This window comes from Myzus persicae, unplaced genomic scaffold, assembly GCF_001856785.1.
Source record: "Myzus persicae strain clone G006 unplaced genomic scaffold, MPER_G0061.0, whole genome shotgun sequence".
NCBI lineage: Eukaryota > Metazoa > Arthropoda > Insecta > Hemiptera > Aphididae > Myzus > Myzus persicae.
Window position 1 is genome coordinate 780,448 of NW_019103956.1, and position 22,894 is coordinate 803,341.

Sequence of the window (22,894 nt, forward strand, 5' to 3'; positions counted from 1 at the left end):
AATATAAAGCAAACAAAAAATACAGGGGTGAGCACTGTCGGTGAATCACCCTGTATAACAGCGCTGTACCTACGTGTATATACATAATATCGTATATTGGTGTGCCGCTTGTACTCGGTCGAGGTGGAAGAAGAATGTTGTTTCGGATCATCTCGCGCGCGTTATGCAACTTTTGATAATGTTATGGCGGGCATTGTAATAGTCGTGTGCGTATTATATCGTACGCGATCCTTCCTCGTCCCACCGCCGCCGAAGCAGCAAATTGCCGGCCGAGACCGACGTCGTCGCAACGAGCACGCGCTGCAGTGCGTTTTTGTCGCTCGAACAGATTCTTCCGAATACGCGTCCGACGCGCATCGTTATTGTCGTTGTATCATTGCGGTCGTGTTATGTTTCGCGTACTCGTCGTCGTCGCGATGATCGCGGCCACGTCGGTCATTTATGCAGGTCAGTGGTGCACACGTTATTACAATATTACAGTGTTATGTTTTCTATACCTTACCCGATACTGCAGGTATGATGGTAGTATATAAACTATAGAAAATATAAACGTACGAGAACATTTTGGAAATTGTTTTTGTTTTTTTTTTTATGTGAGGGCTGGAGAAACGTTTCTCCAGCCCCTCGCACTATTTTACTAGTTTCTTTGAAAATAAATCCTTACGAATTCATATAAGTTCATAATAAATATCCATGGAAAACAATTTTTAAAAAAAAACTTAATGGAAAAACGTATGTTGTATATTATATTATTTTACCTAAAAATGGCTGCAGCCTATCATTTCGATTCTCTTCGTCGACGAAATTACTTTATAAAAAAACACTCGTTATTATAAGTGCTTTAGTAAAAATGTATAATATAGATCCGGATTCAGAGACTCACGTCGTCAGCTTCACTACAAGGTATCAATACCTCCAAACGGGGTGATCGAGAGCATTTCAATAACATATTTTCAATTTTAAAATATTAATTTAAAAATAACAACCATAAACGTCGTGTGACCTGGTGACATTGATGCTGCAGAGACGACGCCGATCATAAAATAATATTGTCTATAACAGATGCGTGTGCGTTTCGTAATAGGTCGTGTTCTGTAATATTTCGTTTCAATTCCATTTCGGCTGCAGGACTGTAATTTTGCTGGATTACGTATTCGGTGGACGTACAACACAAATCATGAGTGGCGATGTTTTTGTGTACAACAACTTACATAGCGGCGGCCGCATCGTCGTCGTCTTCGTCCTCTTAAAACTACTTATTTTTTCTGTTCACATGCGTGGTGTAAGTATTTATCGATCCGATTAAACGATTTTTGCCATGTTGTTCACACGCAAACGTGAATAATACCGTATTACTGTATAATATTATTATACATGTATTCTCGAACGCGAGCGGTTTTCGATTATTATAACTTTCACATTCAGATTGTTCACATTATACTTCATCTGCTCATCTATCAATTCTCGATCGGTTTGCGTGCACCCATGCGTCGTTGCACGCTGTATTTATATTTCGTTTCAACTGTACCGCATAATATTAATATCATTTCCACGGACGACCCATATTATTGTTACCCGTCCTTAATGATGCGCACGACCTTCTCATCGAAAAGAAATTTTAAACAAAATCGTTTTATTGCACTAGTATAGGTCGAGTGCAGGTTAATACGTAGTTTTGTAAACACAATGCAACATTTTAATAACAGCACTATATATATATAGAACACGGTTAATAAACGTTAAGCAATAATAGTTTCATCGTATATTTGCCGCATTTGGTCGATGTGCATCGTTATTATAACATTTCAAAAGGATCCGCATGCGAGTACCTATTCTCCAGCAATAACTATAAAATATAATTATACATAATTTCTTAATATTACGTAGGAAGCATATAATAGGACATTAGGATTGAAATTGGACTTCTGAAACATTATAAACTGCGATTAGGTGATGCACTCCGGTGTTTCGTGGGAGTCGTAGACAATATAAAATATGATCCATTATAGTTTGTCGTAATTTGCTTTCTTATAGTCTGTATGGCCAACATTTGCATTCATAAGAGCTCAGTATGATTAAACACAACAAAATAAAATATGAGATGATATTATTAAAGTAAACAATTTCTTTTGCCGAACAAAAAAAAGATGAATTAAACATATTGCTGTAATAAATCATTCGTAAAAAAATTTATTTGTAGAGGAGAGTCCATTGATTTTAAAATAAAATCTCAAAATGAATATTATAATTTATAAATAATGTATTGATAATTAAATTAACCTTCAGCTTCTATATTTAACTTATAAAATTGTCTGTTTAAAAGAGAAAAACTAAGTAAATAATAACAATATTAATTTAAAACAAGAAAGTTTGAAAAATATTATTATTTCTTTAATCTCGTTCAATGCTTAAGTATCTATTCCAAATAAAAGTCAATCTCTATAGGATAAATTTAATACAAAGATAAATCACACATTTTAGATTTATTGAAAAACTATCGTTGTTCGTCAGTATACCAACACAAAAATTAAAAATCTCATATTTATTACACTTTCAATAGGCATTGCATTGTTAAACAGCATAGAACAATATTATTACATATATAGGTATAACTCTATCACTATGATATGTCAGTTAATCAAATGATTTACGCTATAAGTAACGAATAATAAGGATTGTATAGGTGGAATAAAATCTTTATTTGCTATAAAAATACATTTTTTTTTTTTTTATCGAACAGCTAAATAATCCCTTACATGGAGTTAAAAATAGCTACTAGAAAAATAAGATCACTATGATCCAAGGTAAAAACATTGACTCGGAGGGTTTTTTTAGACGAATTGAACGTATAACCTATATAGTGAAATTTAACTTAATCGGTATTTTATCGTCAAGCTTTAAAAGCTTCCAGTCTCCGGGCGTTTCATATAATGTATTATAATTTATTTGTCAAACGTGATTCTTTAAATTCGCAAGGACAATATTTCAATCGGATAATCGATATCGCCCAAGAACAAGGTCCTTCGAGATAATCGTTAAAAGGCATCACTGGCCATTTGCCCAAAAACACGACTTCAAGACGATCCAGTCACAATATTATAAGACAAAAACCTTAACCTTTAACTTTTAAAATCAGTTATAATTTTTCAAATATGGTATAATGTGTTACTCGCCTACATCACGCAACGGAGATGAAACGTTTGACTTTTCTGACTGCAGTCTACGAACATTAGAATTAAATCGTGTACAGTACACCTATTACATGTAAACGTACATTATATTATTATTACATTTTCCCATAACTTCTCTACCAATAATATAATTGTCGGCATTAATTATTGCGTTATTCCCTCTTGAAGTCTTGAAATGTATGAACCACCATGCGTGGTGTGAACTCTCTCCGCGTGTAATGCGATAAACTAAATATGGCATGATAATATCATTAGGTAGTCGGATCGAACGACGATCATGATATACCTAATCGAGTAAAATTCCTCGTTAGCAAAATATGTATTTTTCATTCAGACACGTTCGGCTGGTAGTTATACGGATTATTAGTATTATCAGTGACGATTCCGTATTCTCAGCCATTTACATTCTACGGACGTAGTTTTCGCGAGCAATTTTATTTAACCATATAATATCATGTACCAAAAATATTAATTAAGGATCTCCAAAAGTGGCGTAGATGAGGAGAGGGCTTCAAACCCCCTACCCGAGAAATAAAATATTATACAATAATAAATAATAAAATAAATAATAATTTTTAATTTTAATATACAAATGTAAAAAAAATACATATTCCAAATACCCAACAAAGTACTCGTATAAGAATGTGTGAAACACGTTGGGTAGATTATCATGAAATTATGTTGCGATATTAAAATATATATGTTATTATAATCTATGCATTACAAGATCTTGAAAGTAATCATAATTTAGAAACATCACAACTCGCCTTACAATTATCTAAAATTCATCGATCATCTCAATTAATTATGGCATTATATGTCATAGAACAATTTTTTGCATTAACATTGCCATTATGCAATGCATTACAAAAAAATAAATCGTGACAGGTGTGAAAATGTTCTGAATTGTATGCAAGCTTTATCTTCTTTACTCGCATCGATGCCGATAAAGAATTTCAAAGTTTGTTTTAGAAGTTGAACAATTATTAAATATATATTACTATATTGGGTGAAACTATTTAAATACCTCGAATAACTGGGTGACAAACGTTCTTGTAGTAATATGCCAGCCGAATCACCGGAACAATATTATATAACCGAACGATATTTGTACTATTTATTGATTAATTTATAAATCAATAAACTGAACGATTTTCCAAACACAATGAAATCATTTTTGTGATACAAGAGTTGATTCCACATTTCCTCAACACATTCAAACCTAGTTAAAATGATTTTGAAAAATGTATTGGTTTTTATAAATATTGTATTTAACCCAGTTGAAAGATGTTAACCAGAATTAAATGTATGGAAGGAAAAATGGAAAAAATGTCCTCAGAACGAGTGTCCAAATTCGGCGAATTCTGTTATTAATACTTTGAATAACGAATCTATTGATTTTGTCCTAAAATGAAATCCTAAGTAAGCCGCTGATCTCCGGTACACTGTCTTCCAAGAAAAATTAGACAATTGTTCGTATAATTGAACGAATCATCCGTCCAAACAGCGCAGCAAACTGTTCGGTTCACAAACGCTTTCTTCTACTCAGGCGTCGACGGCGGTAATCGGGCTCACACGGACGCCGTTTTTGAATTTAAATCGAGTAAGGCACACGCACACGCGTATTATTTGCACATGACCGCGAGTGGGCATGCGCACGCGGCCCGGTCGTTACATAAGTGACTAGGTATAATATGATATTATTAAATATGAACAAAAAACCGCGGGCTCATCCTCGCCGGAGCCGCAGCCGCCGCGTGATTACCTCGGGCTGAAATCCCGACCCGACTCTAACCTCCGACACTCCGTGTGCCTCGTCAGCGACAGTATTCCCTTTTAGCCGTCGCAGCGGCGGTGTCTCCTCACCCCTCCCCCCCCGCCGCCGCCATCGAGAACACGACGACACGGAATCGTCCGGGCGCCGTTGCGCAACGCTCAGCCTCGCGAACATTTCGCGAATCTTGTCATGCAGCGGCGCCATCCGCGACCCGTTTCCGCCAGCTCAAATGTGTCTATTGTTAGTTTCGTCCAATCCGAGGTGCACAATAGATAATAATAGTGTTCGTTATTACGACGACCAATACACTTTTGAATATTGTTTCTCGTCCCACGCCGTTATTGCATACCTGTTACTCACCTGTTGGAGTCGACTAACACCCGACGCCCAAATTCCGCCAATGACTATTGTGCGCTGACTGATATAAAAAAAACAGCTCGCCAGTCGTCGTTGAATTTCGTTGTTCCCGCGAGTTCCGACGCTCTAATTTTACTCGCCGACTCGAGTGCATTAAATCACCCGTATGATATATCTGTAGGTACCTATATATACCACACAAACGACGACTTCATGTGCATACTGCATACCCTAGAAATACTATACATAAGAACCAAAATCAGCGGTCGAATTGAGAAATTATTTCGAGTTATAGACCTTACTATACTATGACAGTATTTTCCGAAATAAACGCATTATCCAATTTAAATTTAAATTCATCATAACATGAAATTAATACATTACAATACCTATGTATACAAAAATGAGTTGAAACGAACCAAAATTTCTTTGAGACTCTAGGAGCGTTATTTATTATTTTGCTATTCATCTACTATAGATTACTATAACAGGGTAACTCGGTCAGTGTCGTGTGGCTGTACTTGTTGAAGCTTGATAAGCGGTGAAAAATAACCGTTACAAATGTAAATTATATAGCTTAAACAGAAAACTTAAAATACCTCCCTGCCTTTATCATAACATTTTTAAATTGCGAATTTGTGCTTAAAAAACGTTCGGTATCAAAAAATAAGTTTCCAAAAATATTCATAATCGCTCATTGCACAGCTTCCAACTGCTACATAAAGACAGTGGTCACCCAACTAACAGAATAATTTGTTTTTTCTAACTTTTAATACAATACAATACAATACAATACAATACATTTAAGCATAACTCAACAATATACCTTAATAGTTAATTTAGTATATTATGTCTATAATAATAAAAACCTACATTACAACATGAAATATTGCCAATTGCCATTATTAATAAAATACATTTGTTTTGCTTCCTTTTTAAGAGGACATGTGGTGATTACCTCGCTTGCCCTGGCCTCAAGCCACTAACCAACACATGAATTTCGTTTTGGCTCCTGAAAATCGAATATTGTTTTTAAGATAAATATGTGCTTGGGCTAGGTAAAGCACATATTTTGATTTCCAGACTCTAACCGATTTTGAGCAACGATACGATTTTACTGTCATAGTTTCTTATTAACTAAAACATATTTATGATTCATAGATTTATTTTCCTTGTAGAGTAGCGTGCTATGTATTTTGTTTATACATAATATATATTTATATAATATGGTTGCTGTTGGTTACAGAAATAAAATGAAAAAAAAACAATTGGTATAAAATATAAATTAGCCAACCTGCCATGCGTTGCTATGGGATTTTTTTTAATAAAAGGAAATAATATTTAATTACCTGTTTGTTATTCAAATGTACAACAAAAGGCAATTTTTTTATGTTTGTAGCCTATAGACTCAAAAAATACTAACTCGACGAATTTTTACGAGAGAAAACAGAAAAAAGTTTCAGCGATAGTTCTTAGAAATATCAGGAACGTGTAGAGTGTAGTTTGAAATTTGAATCGCGTTAAAAAATATACCCATCGTTACAGGGAAAAAACCATCTCACACCAATTAATTAACAAAGGTAGGTACACTGATGTCGATTTTCCCATATCATTTGTGGAAAACTAAAACTGATACCCACCGATATGGCGCCATACTTTATATTTGTTCTTATTTTTACCAGGTGAAGGGGGGTTATACAGCTAGTTTATTATGTATATAAAAAAATTCAATTCAGCTATGTGGTGGTGTATAGTATAAACAAAAATATATAATCTTATAAATTATGTGTTAGTTTAAAAAGAATATCAAACATAGTGTACTTGAAACTAATAAATTTAATATCCACCACCGCTTGATTTGATCCACTTCGAAGTTAGCCACTGACATTTGCCTACACTTAGTATTGATAATTTATAACGATGGATTACAGATTTTATGATGCCCCGCACTTGTAACAAACAAATACCACTCCAGAATGTTAATATTTATTGAATTCGAGCTACAGTTTGCAGCCAAGTTTTGAATGAAAACATTATTCAATAAATGACATGTCAAGTGTCTGAGACCTCAGGTCAATCGTTAATCTTTTTAATATTGTGTAAATAAAAGATAAACAACGTTTCAGCTGTACGAACTGTATTATCTTTTAAGACATTTTTATTTCCCACCTTTTCGTTTTCCAGTTTTCCATGTAAACTATTCCGTAGTTATGGATACATCGTACAACAATTATAATATTATACTCGTTTTTGTCATATCTGATATAACACTATACCTAATTCCATCAAAACTTTATAAAATACATGGGCACTACTAAAACTCGATCATGCAAGTATAACAACGATAGTTATTATTAAATCTCATTAAAAACAAATTAAATAAAGCCACACGCTTCAAGCGTTCTTAAGGTTGCTTAGGTTACCACAAAAATGTGTGAAAATTATCGTTGAAGGTAAGAATATAAAGTTTGTACGTTAACCGCATAAATCTACCATAAAACCAAGGCTAAAAGTTCAAATAGTACCTTGCTTTGTAAAAACAAAACATGATATTAAAATAAGTATAATGTTTTATAGTTTCAAATGTCATCGTGACAAGAGAAGTGACGTGGCGATTATTAATTCAACGTAAAAGGTTATCGTCAAGAGCTATAAAAACGTTGGCATTACAGAGCGCCTTTTTACATTATAATACCTATGCTATTACCTCCTCTATACCTAATATATAATATACTAAATACCAAAATCGAATTTTTGTGTTGTACGGACGACAGACGATAAACAACTGCAAGTCCGCCAGAGACTGTGTACGAAATAGTACGAATATTATAATGATGAGCGCTTACACGTCTGTAAAAATAGTCCCAAACAGTATGTATGAACAACGAACAACTATCATAATAAATTATTAAAAAACGCGCAAGTCTCCGGGTGGTCGGCGCGTGGTCGTCAGGCGACGCGTATTCACGAGAAAAAAAAACCATAAATCGCCACCCGTTGTGTAATAATTATTAATAATAACTACGGCATGCGTTTAACCTTAAACCGATATTGTAATAATAGTATGGTTACTAATAGTATGGTTGTAATAGGTACTCCGACGACTGCGATACGAATAACCGCATTTATGGCCGGAAACAAATTTTTTCCGTTACCTGCTTATGTCCAAATGGACAGACGTTTTAGCATTATTATTGTACTATTTCGTCGGTACGATGCACACCGAATTATATCGCACCAATGTGACCTGTATGCATTTTGTCCTGTCCCTATTCGAGGGGGGAGGGGAATCGGCTATGTAAAATGAATAAAATATAAATGATGATTTCCACAATCCTCCGCAGGTAGGCATAATAATATTATTAGTTCGTATTATCACAATCGAGTCTCCTATAGAGTTGTCATTTTTAACGCTCGACTAAGTGCACGGGATCAGCCAGCTAGTATTTATAAAATTTAAATTTTACCCAATGACGGACAAATAGTATTTTTCCTTTAATTATTTTTATCGTGTAACATAAGTACCTATCGATCGTGTATTTTAGATCAGAATGATATCAGTATTTTTATCAGATTTTGTGATTTTAAGACGTCATTCGTACTACACGACTTTTATTGCACAAGAAGGAAAAGTTGTACGATAACATTTTTTACCTACCTACCACAAAATTGTTGTCTATTTCTTCACGATTTTTTGTAAATAAAAAAATCATTACTTTTATCCAGTAAGTTCATAATGCGATGTATGCTAAGTATGCAATGTATGCGATTATTTGTATACAAATATGAGATAATAGATATTACGTTGTTCTCTATTCGGGTACCAACCTATATTAGATTATTATTATGTAATAAACTTAAGATAGGACAGGTGTAGTCTGCCAGGTGTATTATGGGGACATTGCCTGGGAGAGAGGGGAGTTGTGGGCTTAAGGTGTTTGTGAGGAAGACCCCCCCCCCCAAAAAAAAAAAAACAAGCAAACAAAAAGGTCGTAGGCAGAGACAAATATACGAAAATGTCTATTCTAGTCGATCGGTCAATAGCCACTACTGTTTGTACCTATATCATTTATTATATGGATAGACATTATCGTAGGATTGCATAATTTATTATATTATCATTTGCAGGCGGTGTCACTCGGAGGACGGTCAGGAGGCAGCGACAGTATTTGGACAACGGCGGATACGATCGCGATGTGGCCACAAGTACGTAGGCGACACACTGCATGAAATTAATAGTCAGACAAATTGTTGTCTAATTTTTCACGTGTTCAGGTAGTGGCGTTTGTCCAGAAAGAAATGGACGGTACCCGTTGGGCAACCAGTGCGATAAGTGAGTTTGGACGTATGTCATTATAAGCTATACCATTATCGTATTGGGGAAAAAATACATAATAATGTATAACGTGGGCAAGTCTGCATATGATTGTGCAAGGATAACGCCAATGTGAATCGAAAATCTGTGTTAGTTGTTGTCAGTATTATTTGACCACGAATTTATAGTTACATCTATATGGCACAATAAAAGAGACCATAATGCTGTAGATTGTAAAATAATAAAGCATAATAATTACAACTAAAATGAATTGTATTATATCGTTATTTTTTGTACAATTTATACTCAAGTACCTATGTTTTATTTTTGTAAGATATACGACGAAATTAGCATATCACTATATAAGTCTATACTGTAGATAACTGATAATACAGAGTTGATTTCTCGTATACTAGGTCGGTAGGTACCCATTTTTATTTGGTTTTTAATTAATTTTATTTAAGAACTAGTAGTAAGTTATAGTTTTTTTAGATAATTTGAAATCATTACAACAGACATTTTTTAAAAATTAATTATACATTTTATTATTCTTTATCATTGTTATAATTGTTAAAGTTTTCTATGATTTTGAACGAAAGCACACATTTTTTATTTTTTATTCCTAAACAGAATACCTTGCTCAGAATTTAAATATTTTAAATTTTTAAACCAAATAAATTAATTAATTATGTAAGTATATTTACTCAAAGGTTACAATATGATCAGAGTAGTGAATCAATGATTTGCTACGTGGAGCGACCTATCATTGTGCCACTCTACTTCGCTTATCTAAATGTGTATTAATTAGGTATTAATTCATTAAAATTCAATTTACAAACATACATTAATTTATACATAATAGATGTAGATAGATTCTATAAAAGTATCTTTTATATATGTGACCGATGGTTAATATTCGATTTTCGTGAGCCAAAACGAAGTTCATGTGTGAACTCTATAACAACTTTTATATTATTTTGAAAAACAAAACCTATAAAAAATTACCGAGTCTGCAAAATGTTGTGCCAACATTCAATAGTTTCAAACTCTATAAGTCCCATCTATCAACATACATTTATTTTTATATAAATAGATAAACATATTAAAATTAACAAAAAATGCTCTTAAATTCTAAAAAGTATTGAATTTGGAAAAATTTAACAATAAAAAATGTATTCCCAAAATCATGAAAACTTCTAGAGAAAATGTATTAGTGTTTATGTTTATCTTAAAAAGAATTACTCAGTATATATATTTAAGTAAAGGTAGTGATGTACATAGTTATCTGATAATGATTATAGTAAATTGGACACGAATCAATTATACGAAAGAAATAGTAAAAAATCCTATTATTACATAATACATATATATATATATAAGTACTGAAATTTAAATTAATTTATTCATTATTATTATTTTATACAACACATTTCAAAAGTTTTCTAAAAATGTAGTTTAGTTATAAAAAATTTAATTTTTTTCTCATTCCTTGTATCTTTATTTATTTTATTTTAACGTCATTGTTTTTACCTAGCTGCTGTAACTTTTACACATATTTTTTTAATAAGATTTTCGTTGTAAATAAAATGTTAATTGTATCAGATATTTACAATGTGAGAACGGCGTACCCGCAGAAAAATTATGTCCTGACGGACTGTTCTTCAACTCAAAGTCATCGATATTCTCTTACCCTTGCCAATATCCACCAGAAGTAGATTGTGAGGGAAGAACCCAATTGCGTAAGTTCTATTTAAATTAATAACTCTCGTATAATTTCCATTCACAGTATTCTTATGGTTACACGTCATGGTTATAAATTAGGTAACTATTTGAAACTTGATGGAAATCAGCAACATCTGTAAAATGTTCAAGACAAATGTATAAACTATTTTATAAATCTGACTACCTATTATAGTCCATCGATAAGAAATGTATAAAAATCTAAAACTTTTGCAGAACCCCCACAATCCACCAGCGACTGTCCAAGGCAATTTGGTTACTTTCGGCTAGGTGACGAGACAAAATGTGGTCAGTTTCTAAACTGCGTAAACGGCATAGGATACAAATTTGATTGTCCTGAAGGATTGGCGTTTAACGAGTTGACGTTCAGATGTGACTGGCCGGATCAGGTGGACACGTGTGACGCAGAAGGTAAATTATAAATTACAATGTAACTGTATATTTTTTGTACACGTTGTTAATATTATAATATGTAAAAAAACTAGTAACAAATTAAAAAGTTAAGTTCTTGGAATAATACGAATAGTTAATACTACAGACGCCTATAATGCCCACAATATTATGATACATATGTATATATATTATATACATATTGATATGATGAACAATGTATACATGAACAATTTAATTAATATTATTATGTAGGTACAATGCGAATCAATGATAATCACATTTATAAACCCAATACATGATGCATTTTACACTAGGCCAGTGTTATCAGTTTTCATGAATCTAATTAAGTATTGAATGGAATGCACATCGAGCATGAAATGAACGAACATTCAAATTGATGATCACTAATCCCGATCTGTTTTTAAATAGCAAAAACGGCATTAATAAATTATTCTGCATTTACAGTTTTATGGAAGTATGTCAACACATTATTATAGAGAAACAAATTTAGATTAATTTACCTACTTATTGTATTATGCAGTAGATAGTCACAAACCCAAAATTTCCGCAGAAATGACTTTTTCTTCTTATGGGTACCTACATAATCGCATGGCAATTATACATGAATAAAACAATTTTAAAATACCATTATAAATCGTATATAATATTTTATTTGAAATGAGAATTGCGTAACAAAAATCACGATATATTATGAAACTATTCGTGTTCAGTCAAATCTATATAATCGTCGTAAATATAATATAAACATATATATATATATAATTTAAATTTTAAATTTGATTTGTTTGCACAACAACTACCTTTATAATATTATAATGTCTATTAGGCCAAAAATACGTAAGAATCAATCAATTAATGAATTTTTTTACGATACTTTACAGCATTTCTTGGGTTTAGATGCCCACCCGAAGAAAACCCGCTGGAAGGTCACAAACTCCATCCCAACTCTGTGGATTGTCAAAAGTTTTACCTTTGCGTTAGCGGTAGGCCTCGGCTATACAATTGTGGAACTGGGCTAGGATTCAATGAACTCATTGGTGCTTGTGACATCAGGGAAAACGTAACTTCATGGTAAATATAAATTGTTTTACTATATTGCACGATGCACATATTCAAATTTTTAATGTTTACAGTAATAGTTGTACACACTTTCTGGGTAATATTTTATATGAATATAATAATGATTATATTATGTATATGTATAATTATACGCTATGCGTATAATAATGATTCACTTGTATTATGTTTCAACAGAATTGAATATTATAATACCTACATAATTTAAATAATTAGTTTAAATTTAATGTTTTAAAAATAATTTAGTCATACCTACGTTATACACTAATAATTAGAATATAAAAACCACTTTAATGGAAATAGCTATATTTTCCGGTTATAACTTATAAAATCAATATATATATTTAAATACAAACAGTTTAAATGGCACTCTATAATAACACATTTGGAATTTGTAAAATGTGATTGTTAGACGATAGCTAGAGAAATGTGAGAAAATTAAAAAAAAACGATCTTAATTTACGGAATGAGTGTACTCAAATTTTTGAATGCAAATAGTGGCAAATGTAAAAAAAAATGCAATACACTTGGTATTAAACGTGACATAAATTGTTTAGAAAAGTCATTTTTTTAGATTTATAAAATGTTAGGCTTAATTTGCATGTATAATATTATTATCCCTGTAAAATGTTATTAAATTTGGTTATACATTTGGTATCAGTGCCACACGATCTGTACATTTTTGTATTACTAACATTGTTCTTAAAAGACAGATGGCGGTTATTCTAATAATAAATAAATAATCATAACACCTATAATAACAATAAATAAATAACCTATAGCCTATAGGTTTGGATAATATTTTAAGAACACGAGAATGCGACTTGAAATTATATTTGAAATACTTGTATTGTTTCAGTTACTCCAGGACACCAGATAATTTTGTTCGACTAGGATGATATTTAAAAAGCGTATCGACAACTATTATGTGAGTATTAATGGGAGTTACCTTTTTATTCGACTTGTCCGTGTCGGATAAACATACACATGCACAACTACGAAAGATGTGTAATAAGATGTAATGTGACTATTATACTATATATTTGATTGTATCCTTGTTGTAATAGATTAAGCTTTAAACATTATACGTGCCAATAAACTATTTCGTTAGAAGTTAAATTCTCTATAGTTTATGATTCCTTTTTAAAATAACCAATTTGTCATGTTATTGAAAGTTTAATATTTATAAAACGATAAAATGTATAAATATGAAACATTAATATTGTTTGTTGTTTTTTATTTTTTTAACATTTTTTTTTATGTCAATAACATGTATTATTATTATAAATAATCTAATGTAATCCAAGTCGATTTACTCGAATGTATAATATATATTATAATGATTTATGTACTTGAAATAAAAAATGATTGGTACCTATAAAATATTTTATTTCATAAGTTTTTTGAATGAAACTCTTATAAAAATATTAAGATAATGCAACGGTTCAATACAATCAACATTGTTCAAAATTAACAGTTAAGTCAATTTTAAACACTTACCGAAATAATATAGGAAAAGCCGTCCAATCTGAAAGAAAGCTCACCTGAAGGCATTTGACGTCATAATAAAAATAATTGAAAAGTATTATGGATAATCGTTAACACATCCTACATTACTACCAAATTTAAAATATTAAACGGACAACTAGGAACTGGTATACTAAAAAAAATAAGAAAATACCTAGCTCTACCTAACAACTCTTATAAAATATATTTTATAATAAAACTGTTTAGTGTTTACTTAGGTACCTACTAATAAAACGTTCCGTAGTAGAATGTCCTAAGCAGAATCTGCCTTAAAACTTCGTCTATGATCAACATAAATATTGACATCATCCACACCACTTGATATGTGGCTGGTAGTGCTTATGGAAAATCGAGCATTGCTAGTGACAAATCTGACTCATCATGATGTGCCACAACTGTCCTAGGGCCATTGTTTTTCATAACAATTATTAATTACTTACTTAACTTAGTAGTGAATGCTATAACGATTTGTTTTGCAGATGACATTGTTATGTTAATGTCTGATAAACTTCATGATGAACTATACTCTAGGGCGAATATGGTGTAAACCATGTCAAATCATGGTTATGCCATTTAAAATGTTTTCTTTAACAAAAAACTACCCATCCTCAAATTACATCCACAATAATTAATCCACCTTCTTTTCTCATTGGACTCAAACCTACAATAGAAATTATATTTTCAAAGCCTTAAAATTATACGACGCAACACAAACACCACATAAGTATAAACCAAAGCCCCAGAGAAATATCCGCCAAGAATATAGTTTATTATTACTGTGTTGATAGCGTTCTACTTTTTAACATGTCAGTAGCAATTTTAAATAAATAAAAATTCTAATGATTAATTTCTTTCTACTGGAGGTCAATAATATAGTCCAAAAGTTGCAAATTAAATAATATTGTATTGGCTAGTGCTTGTTAGTATCAATCTAATTGATTCATAGGTAGTAGTTAGTTTTACATTATTAATAAGAGGCGGACCTTTTAAATTAAATATTAAATATTGCATATGTTTTTGCATATCAATATTAGTTTATAAACACCACATCAGTGTTGAATAATTTAGAACCAAAAAACAATCACACTCAGTTTGGTTACGGTGACACGACATGGAGCACATAGTTGACATATTTTTGCGAAAAATGGGATGCAGTGACGACCGCAGTTATGACACAATGTGTGTGATATATTTTACTTACTGCGAGTTAGCCGTTACTCTGTTCTTCACCATTTCGACGTACCTGTCGATTGTCTACTCGACGGAAGATTTATCCATGCGCCTTTACGGCCTCTTGTGCTTTTTAATCGAAATCCACATTTTTGGTTTCATAGCCGCTCGGTTCTACCATCAGTCACAATTTCGCGACATGTACCACCGTTCCCAGGAAGTGGGAATACCGGAAAACTATAGACAGAAAATCGCCATGGTGATCAAACACTATTTCATCATGTCAAACGTGTTCGTGGCGGTTTCCGTGTTGTACACAATTTCGTTGGATTGGGTGCAGATGGGCGATCCGTTCACGTTCCCTTTCGTAGACGTTTTGCCGATAAAAACTATAAACTTGTCTGTTTACGTCTGCAAATATATTGTTTACGCTTTGCCCGTGTACTTTGCACACTTGGAAATATGTTTCTTGAATGTGACGTTCATGTATTCCACGGGCGTTGTGAAGAGACATTTTCAGATACTCGACGAGCAGGTCGAAGAAGCCATATTAAACAGCGAAGAACAACAATTAAAGATCGCGATCAAACACCATCAAGAGGTGTTGAAGTGAGTTGTGTTTAATGCCCTGTATATAGTTCATAGGTATTCTTGGTGACATTCAATTTATAAACTCTGCCGGACAAAAAAATATTTAAAATGGATTAAACACTCCTGTTTATTCCAATTTAGCCACCTAATAATCTAATGTATCATCATATAATTGTATAATTATTTGGTAATGAATTATTACTTTTGAATCAGTTCCCCAAATAATAATATCTTTAACCTGAATAGTGCAGGTGTCAATGTGGCATATTCATAACACTGTCCACATACACTAAAGCATAAATTAGTAAGAGACCAAATAAAATAAAGCTTTTAAATTTGTAATGTCTATAATTAATACCATAAACCTGCTATTACTGTATTTTTAGGTTTTTTGAAGATATGAAGACAATTTATGAAAAACCAATATTAATGACAATAGAATTTTGTGGATTATATGTTGGCTTAACTAGTTGTTTCGTGATTCAAGTCATACAGGTGTGTGGTAGTAATATATTTAATTAATTTTAACAATATTTAAATATTTTTAGTTACATGGTTAAAAACTAAACATTTTCAATTCAATTATATAAAATCATTGTATACAAAAAACGATTCTGAGAGAAGACGGCTAGTCTATAAATATTTTATGTTACTGAGTAGTTATATTTTATGATATTAATATGATTGAAGTAATTTATTTTACCATATAATAGGCAAGTACTACACTACTATAATAGTGGCTTAAATTAATTTTTGACTAAAAAATTGCATTTGGATATATCATTGTGTGTATAAAATATAAATATATACCTACTTTAAAAGTGTCATGTACTACGAATAATATTATAAAATTAGAACAAAAAAACTAAAATCGTTACTATTGGTTCAAACATGTAATTTCATCTAAATTTTAACTTAAAATAACTGTACAAAATAACTGTGTTTATATATTTTTTAGTTACACAATTAACTAATTACGTGCAATCTTGTTTTACATTTTCAATCCTTGGCTATAAAAGTTGAACATTTTATACATTTTTCACCACAAATAATTTGTAAATTTTGAATTTAATAAATATTGTCAACATTTTAACTTTAAATGATTATAAAGAAAATCCAGTCTAAGTATTTTTAATTTTTTTAACTGCTACTGCAGCAATATATGTATTGTATTCGATTTTTAAGCTATTTGACACAACGAAACATTTTTACTGACAAATATCGAAAAAATACTAAAAAAACAGCTCAAAACGAATCAAAATATTTTGAAAATTTTAGTAAGTATAGAAAATGATAAAATAAGCTTAAGTACCTACGGTTATTCATTTTTAAATTACAATAAAATAAAAAAATCGCTCCATGAGCAATCGAATGAGTGTCCAACGTTGTTAGCATTTGAACTTCAAACACTCGTAAAAATTTTATTTGACTTTCTGGTAAGCATTTTTTTTTTTTTTATAAAGATAGGCAAACTTTACAAGAATCTTGTATTACATTTTCAAATCTTAAATACAAAAAAGAAATTTTTTTATGAATTTATAACTCAAAATATTTTGCCAACTTTCGTGACTTCAGACTCTCTTAATAGATTACTGTGGATTTACTCTCAACTTTTTTAATTTCAGCTAACAATAACTTACGAAGAACCTTATTGTATTATCTTATTTCATTTTTTTTTACATTAATTTAAAATAACTAATAACAATCGTAAATTCATGTGGCGATAAATAGCTATCACATTAAAAACATTTTTTTTTTTTTTAGTAACACCCAAAACCAAAATCGATTTTGTCAAAAACTGGTAAAAATTCCAGTTTTCCCTTAATATTTATTTTGTTTTTCCCGGGGATTTTGGCAAAACTCTTTGAATTTTAATTTTGGAGCTCGTTTGACTGAATGCACCACCTGCATTGACTTTCTCATTGGAACGATACTGAAGTTGAAAATCAAAGCATTATTTCGACTATTTATCGTGTTCACAGACACAAAAGATAAAAAAAAAACACTCATTACTGTAAAATTAGTATATTCATCGTTCCGTTCTGAATCTAATAAATAGTAAAATTAATTTAGTTGTAAAAGAAAATAATTCTATATTATTATTAATATTAATTATGATCATACGATAACAATTAATTGTACAAATATTTGTATGTAAATGTAAGTTATTAATTATACCTGTATTATTTTTAGGGTTTTATTCATCAAATAATATTGGGACTATGTATAGTTAGTAGTGTGGCGTGTATCATGACAATTATAATTTATTGCATTTATGCAAGTAATATGTATGATTTAGTAAGTATATATTATAATATGCATTATACTTATACACGTATTTACATATTATGTGGCGATGTGTATAATTGGTAGGCAAAACTTCTAATGCTTTTGGAAATATATTTTTTTTAATTCAAGTGAATAACAAATATACATTAAAAAAAAATGTTTTCAATATTTCATCGTTATAATTTTTTATCAAAATAAAACGATAAAATATAGTAAAAAAATATTTTTTAATAATGCCTTCAAATTATTTAAAACAAATATTTCCATGAACGTTAATATACATTATACGTCAATAATTGTTCATATATAGTGGCTGATTGCGTGTATCTTTACATATTTATAATTATTTTAATTTCCAAGCACAATGGTATATTGAACTCACTTTTTGAACATCGATCATGTTATTCTCGAAACAAATCATTTAAACATCTTATTTTAATGATGATGACAAGAGCATCAATACCATTGGAGTTCAAAGTTGGTTCCATTTTCACCGTTAACTTAAATCTACTTGTCAAAGTAAGCAATGTTATCATTTATCTATTATAAATGTTATAAATTATAACCAACGTTTATAAATATAATAATATGTAGTTCCAAAGTTGTTTTTTTTTGATTACTTAAAATTCTCGGTTGATGTATTTTGGAAAACAGAAATTATCATAATATATAATAGGCACATATTTGTATATATTTCAGATCCTAAAATTTGCGTATACGGTGTTTAATGTTTTATTAACTTCAATCAATCGCCAATTTAAATAAACTGCAATATGAAAACAAATGTTATCTTTATAAATGATTAGTGAATATTGTGATAAAAATCTTTTTTATTTATGATTCTATAGTGTTGTTGTAAAATAAAAATTGTTGTTAGTAATTTTATTCAAATATTATTTTGTGTCCAACACCGTACATATTACCATCATCCTTCAATAAAATTAACATTTGGTCACTCATCATACAATTGAAGTATTTGACCATTTTTTTCCAGGGCAAATTATAAACTCGGTCACAAATGTTTTGAGTGACTATATATTAAATCTTATATTCTTCCTAGTTCCTAAGCAAAAAGTTATAAGTACACAGCAATGCTAGTCATTAATCCAAATCAGGGTACAATTTTAAATCTCTTAAAATTATATTAATATGATTTAACATTAATTATGACTAGGGCCCGGATTTAAATGCACTTAAAACTATACAGATATGCTCTAAAAAATAGCCAAAAATGCCCTTAAAAAATGCATTTTACCACTAAAATGACCTTAAAAATGCCATATATTTTTTGTATATACAAATTGTAATTTATAAATGAGACATAATAATTATTTTATTAAAAAAAAACTGAAAATTTTAAATATTGACTGATATGATGTCGACATGCATGTTTTGGCCGTTTTAGAGGAAATATTATTCATTCTAAACATCTACAGTCAATAATAGATTAAGATAAGATAAAAACTAAATCGAAAAAANGCAATGCATTGAACAATAATATAATGTTTAATATTTTTAAACACCAATGACCTTCTATTGACCAAAAGAATATTTTTGTAGTTTTTTTTTTAGTTTTATATCTATTTTGAACAAATATGCATTAAAACCCAACAAAATGACCCAATAATGCTAAAAATGCTCTAAAAATGAAAAAACGTCGAAATATGCAAAAAAATGCAAAATAAAATTTGTAGCTTTCAAACCCTCGTTACATGGAACGAATTATGTACTTAGAAAGCATTGTATATGATCAACCAAAAAAATATGCACTTTGCATTGAAATCCGGGCCCTAATTATGACATAACTATGTACAACTAATAACTATGATCGATTTACGAGTGTTACGAGTATTTGTTGTAACTGAGCTTACAATATTATTGAAAATATAGAATATAATATTATATAGGTAACTAAAAACTTGCTCTACTCGTACCTAAGTATAGTAGTTGTCAAGTGTATACTGTTTCTTCATTGGGCAAGTCATTTCAATGGTTGGTATTAAATTTGAATTTATTTGAATTTGAATGATACCTATTTTCGTTCAAAGTAATATTAAAAATATTATTATTGTTCTTATGGGGTTCAAGATCTAAAAAGAACAGTAGCAGTAGGTTCTTGGTACAATAATGTATTATATTAGTAATTTATCTAACAGAAAAGAACATGAATATCTTTATTGCTGATGAAATTTATGAAACAAGTGTCGGTGGATGAAGACCAGTGACATCAGAAAGTGCTTTGCTTATAATAAAATTCAGAATATTGTATTACTCCTTTTACTAATGTCTATGGCAGCGAATCTTTTTTCTTTGGTGTATGTTTGGTAGAGTGTATGGCTCCTAACTTTGTGTGTCAATTTCAATTGAACTAATGTTGTCTAGAGTTGATCTCAAATTCAGTAAGAATGAAGTAGCGGTTTGGAGAAATAAAATATTTTCATCAATTTACAGTTGCAGAGTTATTGGAGGAGAAGGGGGGTTGGTGAAAGATGTAAATATCATTTATATCATTTACTGCTTTCTGATTGAGATTGTGGCTTATTATTTTTGTTTATATTTTTGGTGACTTTATTTCTATTGTTAACTATCAAACGCAAGGTACGTACAATTTTAGAAGAATACATTTTCAGCTGGAATTATAGTATGTTATCAGAGTAAAAATATAACCACCATAGGTGTTTACGTAACGTATTTAACGATAGTACATTTATTAAAATAACTAAAGACTATAGTTAATAATAATACTTATACCACAGTAAATATTTACTTTCCATTTAATGATCAGTGTAGAAAAACAAATTCACTAACAAATAAGCAGTAGATAAATTATGGATAAGCAATTTAGAATTTAGATACAAGACGAAGTATAAGGTAAAATTAGTTTAGGTGTATGCCATATCTACAACTAAGTACAATTTCAAAATACTGCTGAAAATCAAGTATAATTAAGGAAATTTTTATTTTTATTTATAATGACAAAATTATAAATTACAATTACAAACAAAATAACCATTTTTAAAACAGTTTATTAAAATATATGAAGTTATACAAGTACCTACTATCTCTAATATTATGATATATATAACAGGTCTTCTATTCACCATAATTCATATGTAGTAAATAATATGAGTATTATCCACTATTAGGTATAGGTAGGTAATAGTTATAACTGGATTCTGTAATTATATACCTCTGCACTCTTCTCAAAATAATTTTTATTTTAAACATAGTGTTTAAATTATTGCAAATTAAATTATATTAGCGAGATACTTTAAAGTTTAAACTATTATGACTAGAAATAATTATTCACATACCTTACTGTATAAAATAACCGATAGGTCACAACTCACAATTATAAAACTATTACGCAAATACTGATTTGGTTCACTTTTTATTGAGGTAATAAGAAATCTTAACATCCAAAACCTTTGATGATTGCTGTAGCCTGTAGGTAAATTATATTTTATTTAATTTGATTTATTATATTACTCAATAATACGGTTTTACCAAAAAATAGATTTATTATACAAAAAATGTAATCCTTTCTGGTTTGCTTATAAATTATTGTTGCGCATACAACGCACTTTAATATCCTACACGTTTAGTGCATTAGTATAAATGAGTTTTATTCAAATCCGTTACCTTATTGAAATGTGTTTGTATGATAAGTGTTATGACAAATTTGTAAATTTGTAAGGCATACATTTTGCATTCTCATTTCATAACAACGTGGTGTCTCTATAATATATCTATAGGTATGTCTCTCTTTTATGAATAAAAAAGTGAGAATGATGATCGCACTCTATTCTTTTATTTTCAGCTTCACATTAACGGAAACAATATTTAAGAAACAAATTAACAAAGCCTATATACTGTAATATTATAAGTATAGTGTATTTACCAACTGCCGAACATTATGAATTGCTGTCCACGTTCAAAGGAGTCGCCTCATTAGAATGAGTACGATTTAATTTCGAGTGGTACAGAGATCACTCGTCGAACACATCGTACTACATTATAATATATAATAATAATAATAATATACTCTCGCTAGGTACTATAATACAATCGAATGGAACCGGTTTCGAGGCATTGTTTTTTTTTTTTTTTACCCACCGATATGATAACTTCAAAACAAAAAAAAATCGGACTCGTTTGACTTGTCACTTGTGGAATTGATAGAATAAAAGTTTTAAAATTTTAAAAAATATTCAACATCAGACTGCTAAAGTGGTATGAGATGGCATACCTTGGATACCTTCTGCAGCATCAAGCTATATAATGCTGTATTATACAATACTATAGTAATATAGGTATTATTATATATATATTATTAATACAGCGGCACCGGGGTGAAGGCCATCCAAGGTCCGAATGTTATACATACAACATTTTGTATCACAGGTATATACATTATGGTGTTATTAAACGTATTGTATGCATTAA

General features: G+C 30.3%; 2 protein-coding genes across 2 annotated transcripts; both read left to right on the forward strand.

Annotated features, from left to right (window-relative positions):
* Nucleotides 1–262: 262 nt before the first annotated feature.
* On the forward strand, nucleotides 263–14,256 carry LOC111036891 (protein obstructor-E-like). Its single transcript, XM_022319156.1, has 7 exons — nucleotides 263–447; nucleotides 9,454–9,531; nucleotides 9,601–9,658; nucleotides 11,243–11,379; nucleotides 11,597–11,791; nucleotides 12,676–12,865; nucleotides 13,731–14,256. Exons 1-7 carry the CDS (start codon nucleotides 390–392, stop codon nucleotides 13,768–13,770), a joined length of 756 nt encoding a protein of 251 aa, XP_022174848.1. The 5' UTR covers nucleotides 263–389; the 3' UTR covers nucleotides 13,771–14,256.
* Nucleotides 14,257–15,320: 1,064 nt separating this feature from the next.
* LOC111036907 (odorant receptor 43b-like) lies at nucleotides 15,321–19,213 on the forward strand. The gene is made up of 5 exons (XM_022319188.1): nucleotides 15,321–16,177; nucleotides 16,546–16,654; nucleotides 18,353–18,457; nucleotides 18,809–18,967; nucleotides 19,148–19,213. The coding sequence occupies exons 1-5, from the start codon at nucleotides 15,510–15,512 to the stop codon at nucleotides 19,211–19,213; spliced, it is 1,107 nt and encodes a 368-aa protein (XP_022174880.1). The 5' UTR covers nucleotides 15,321–15,509.
* Nucleotides 19,214–22,894: the final 3,681 nt, after the last annotated feature.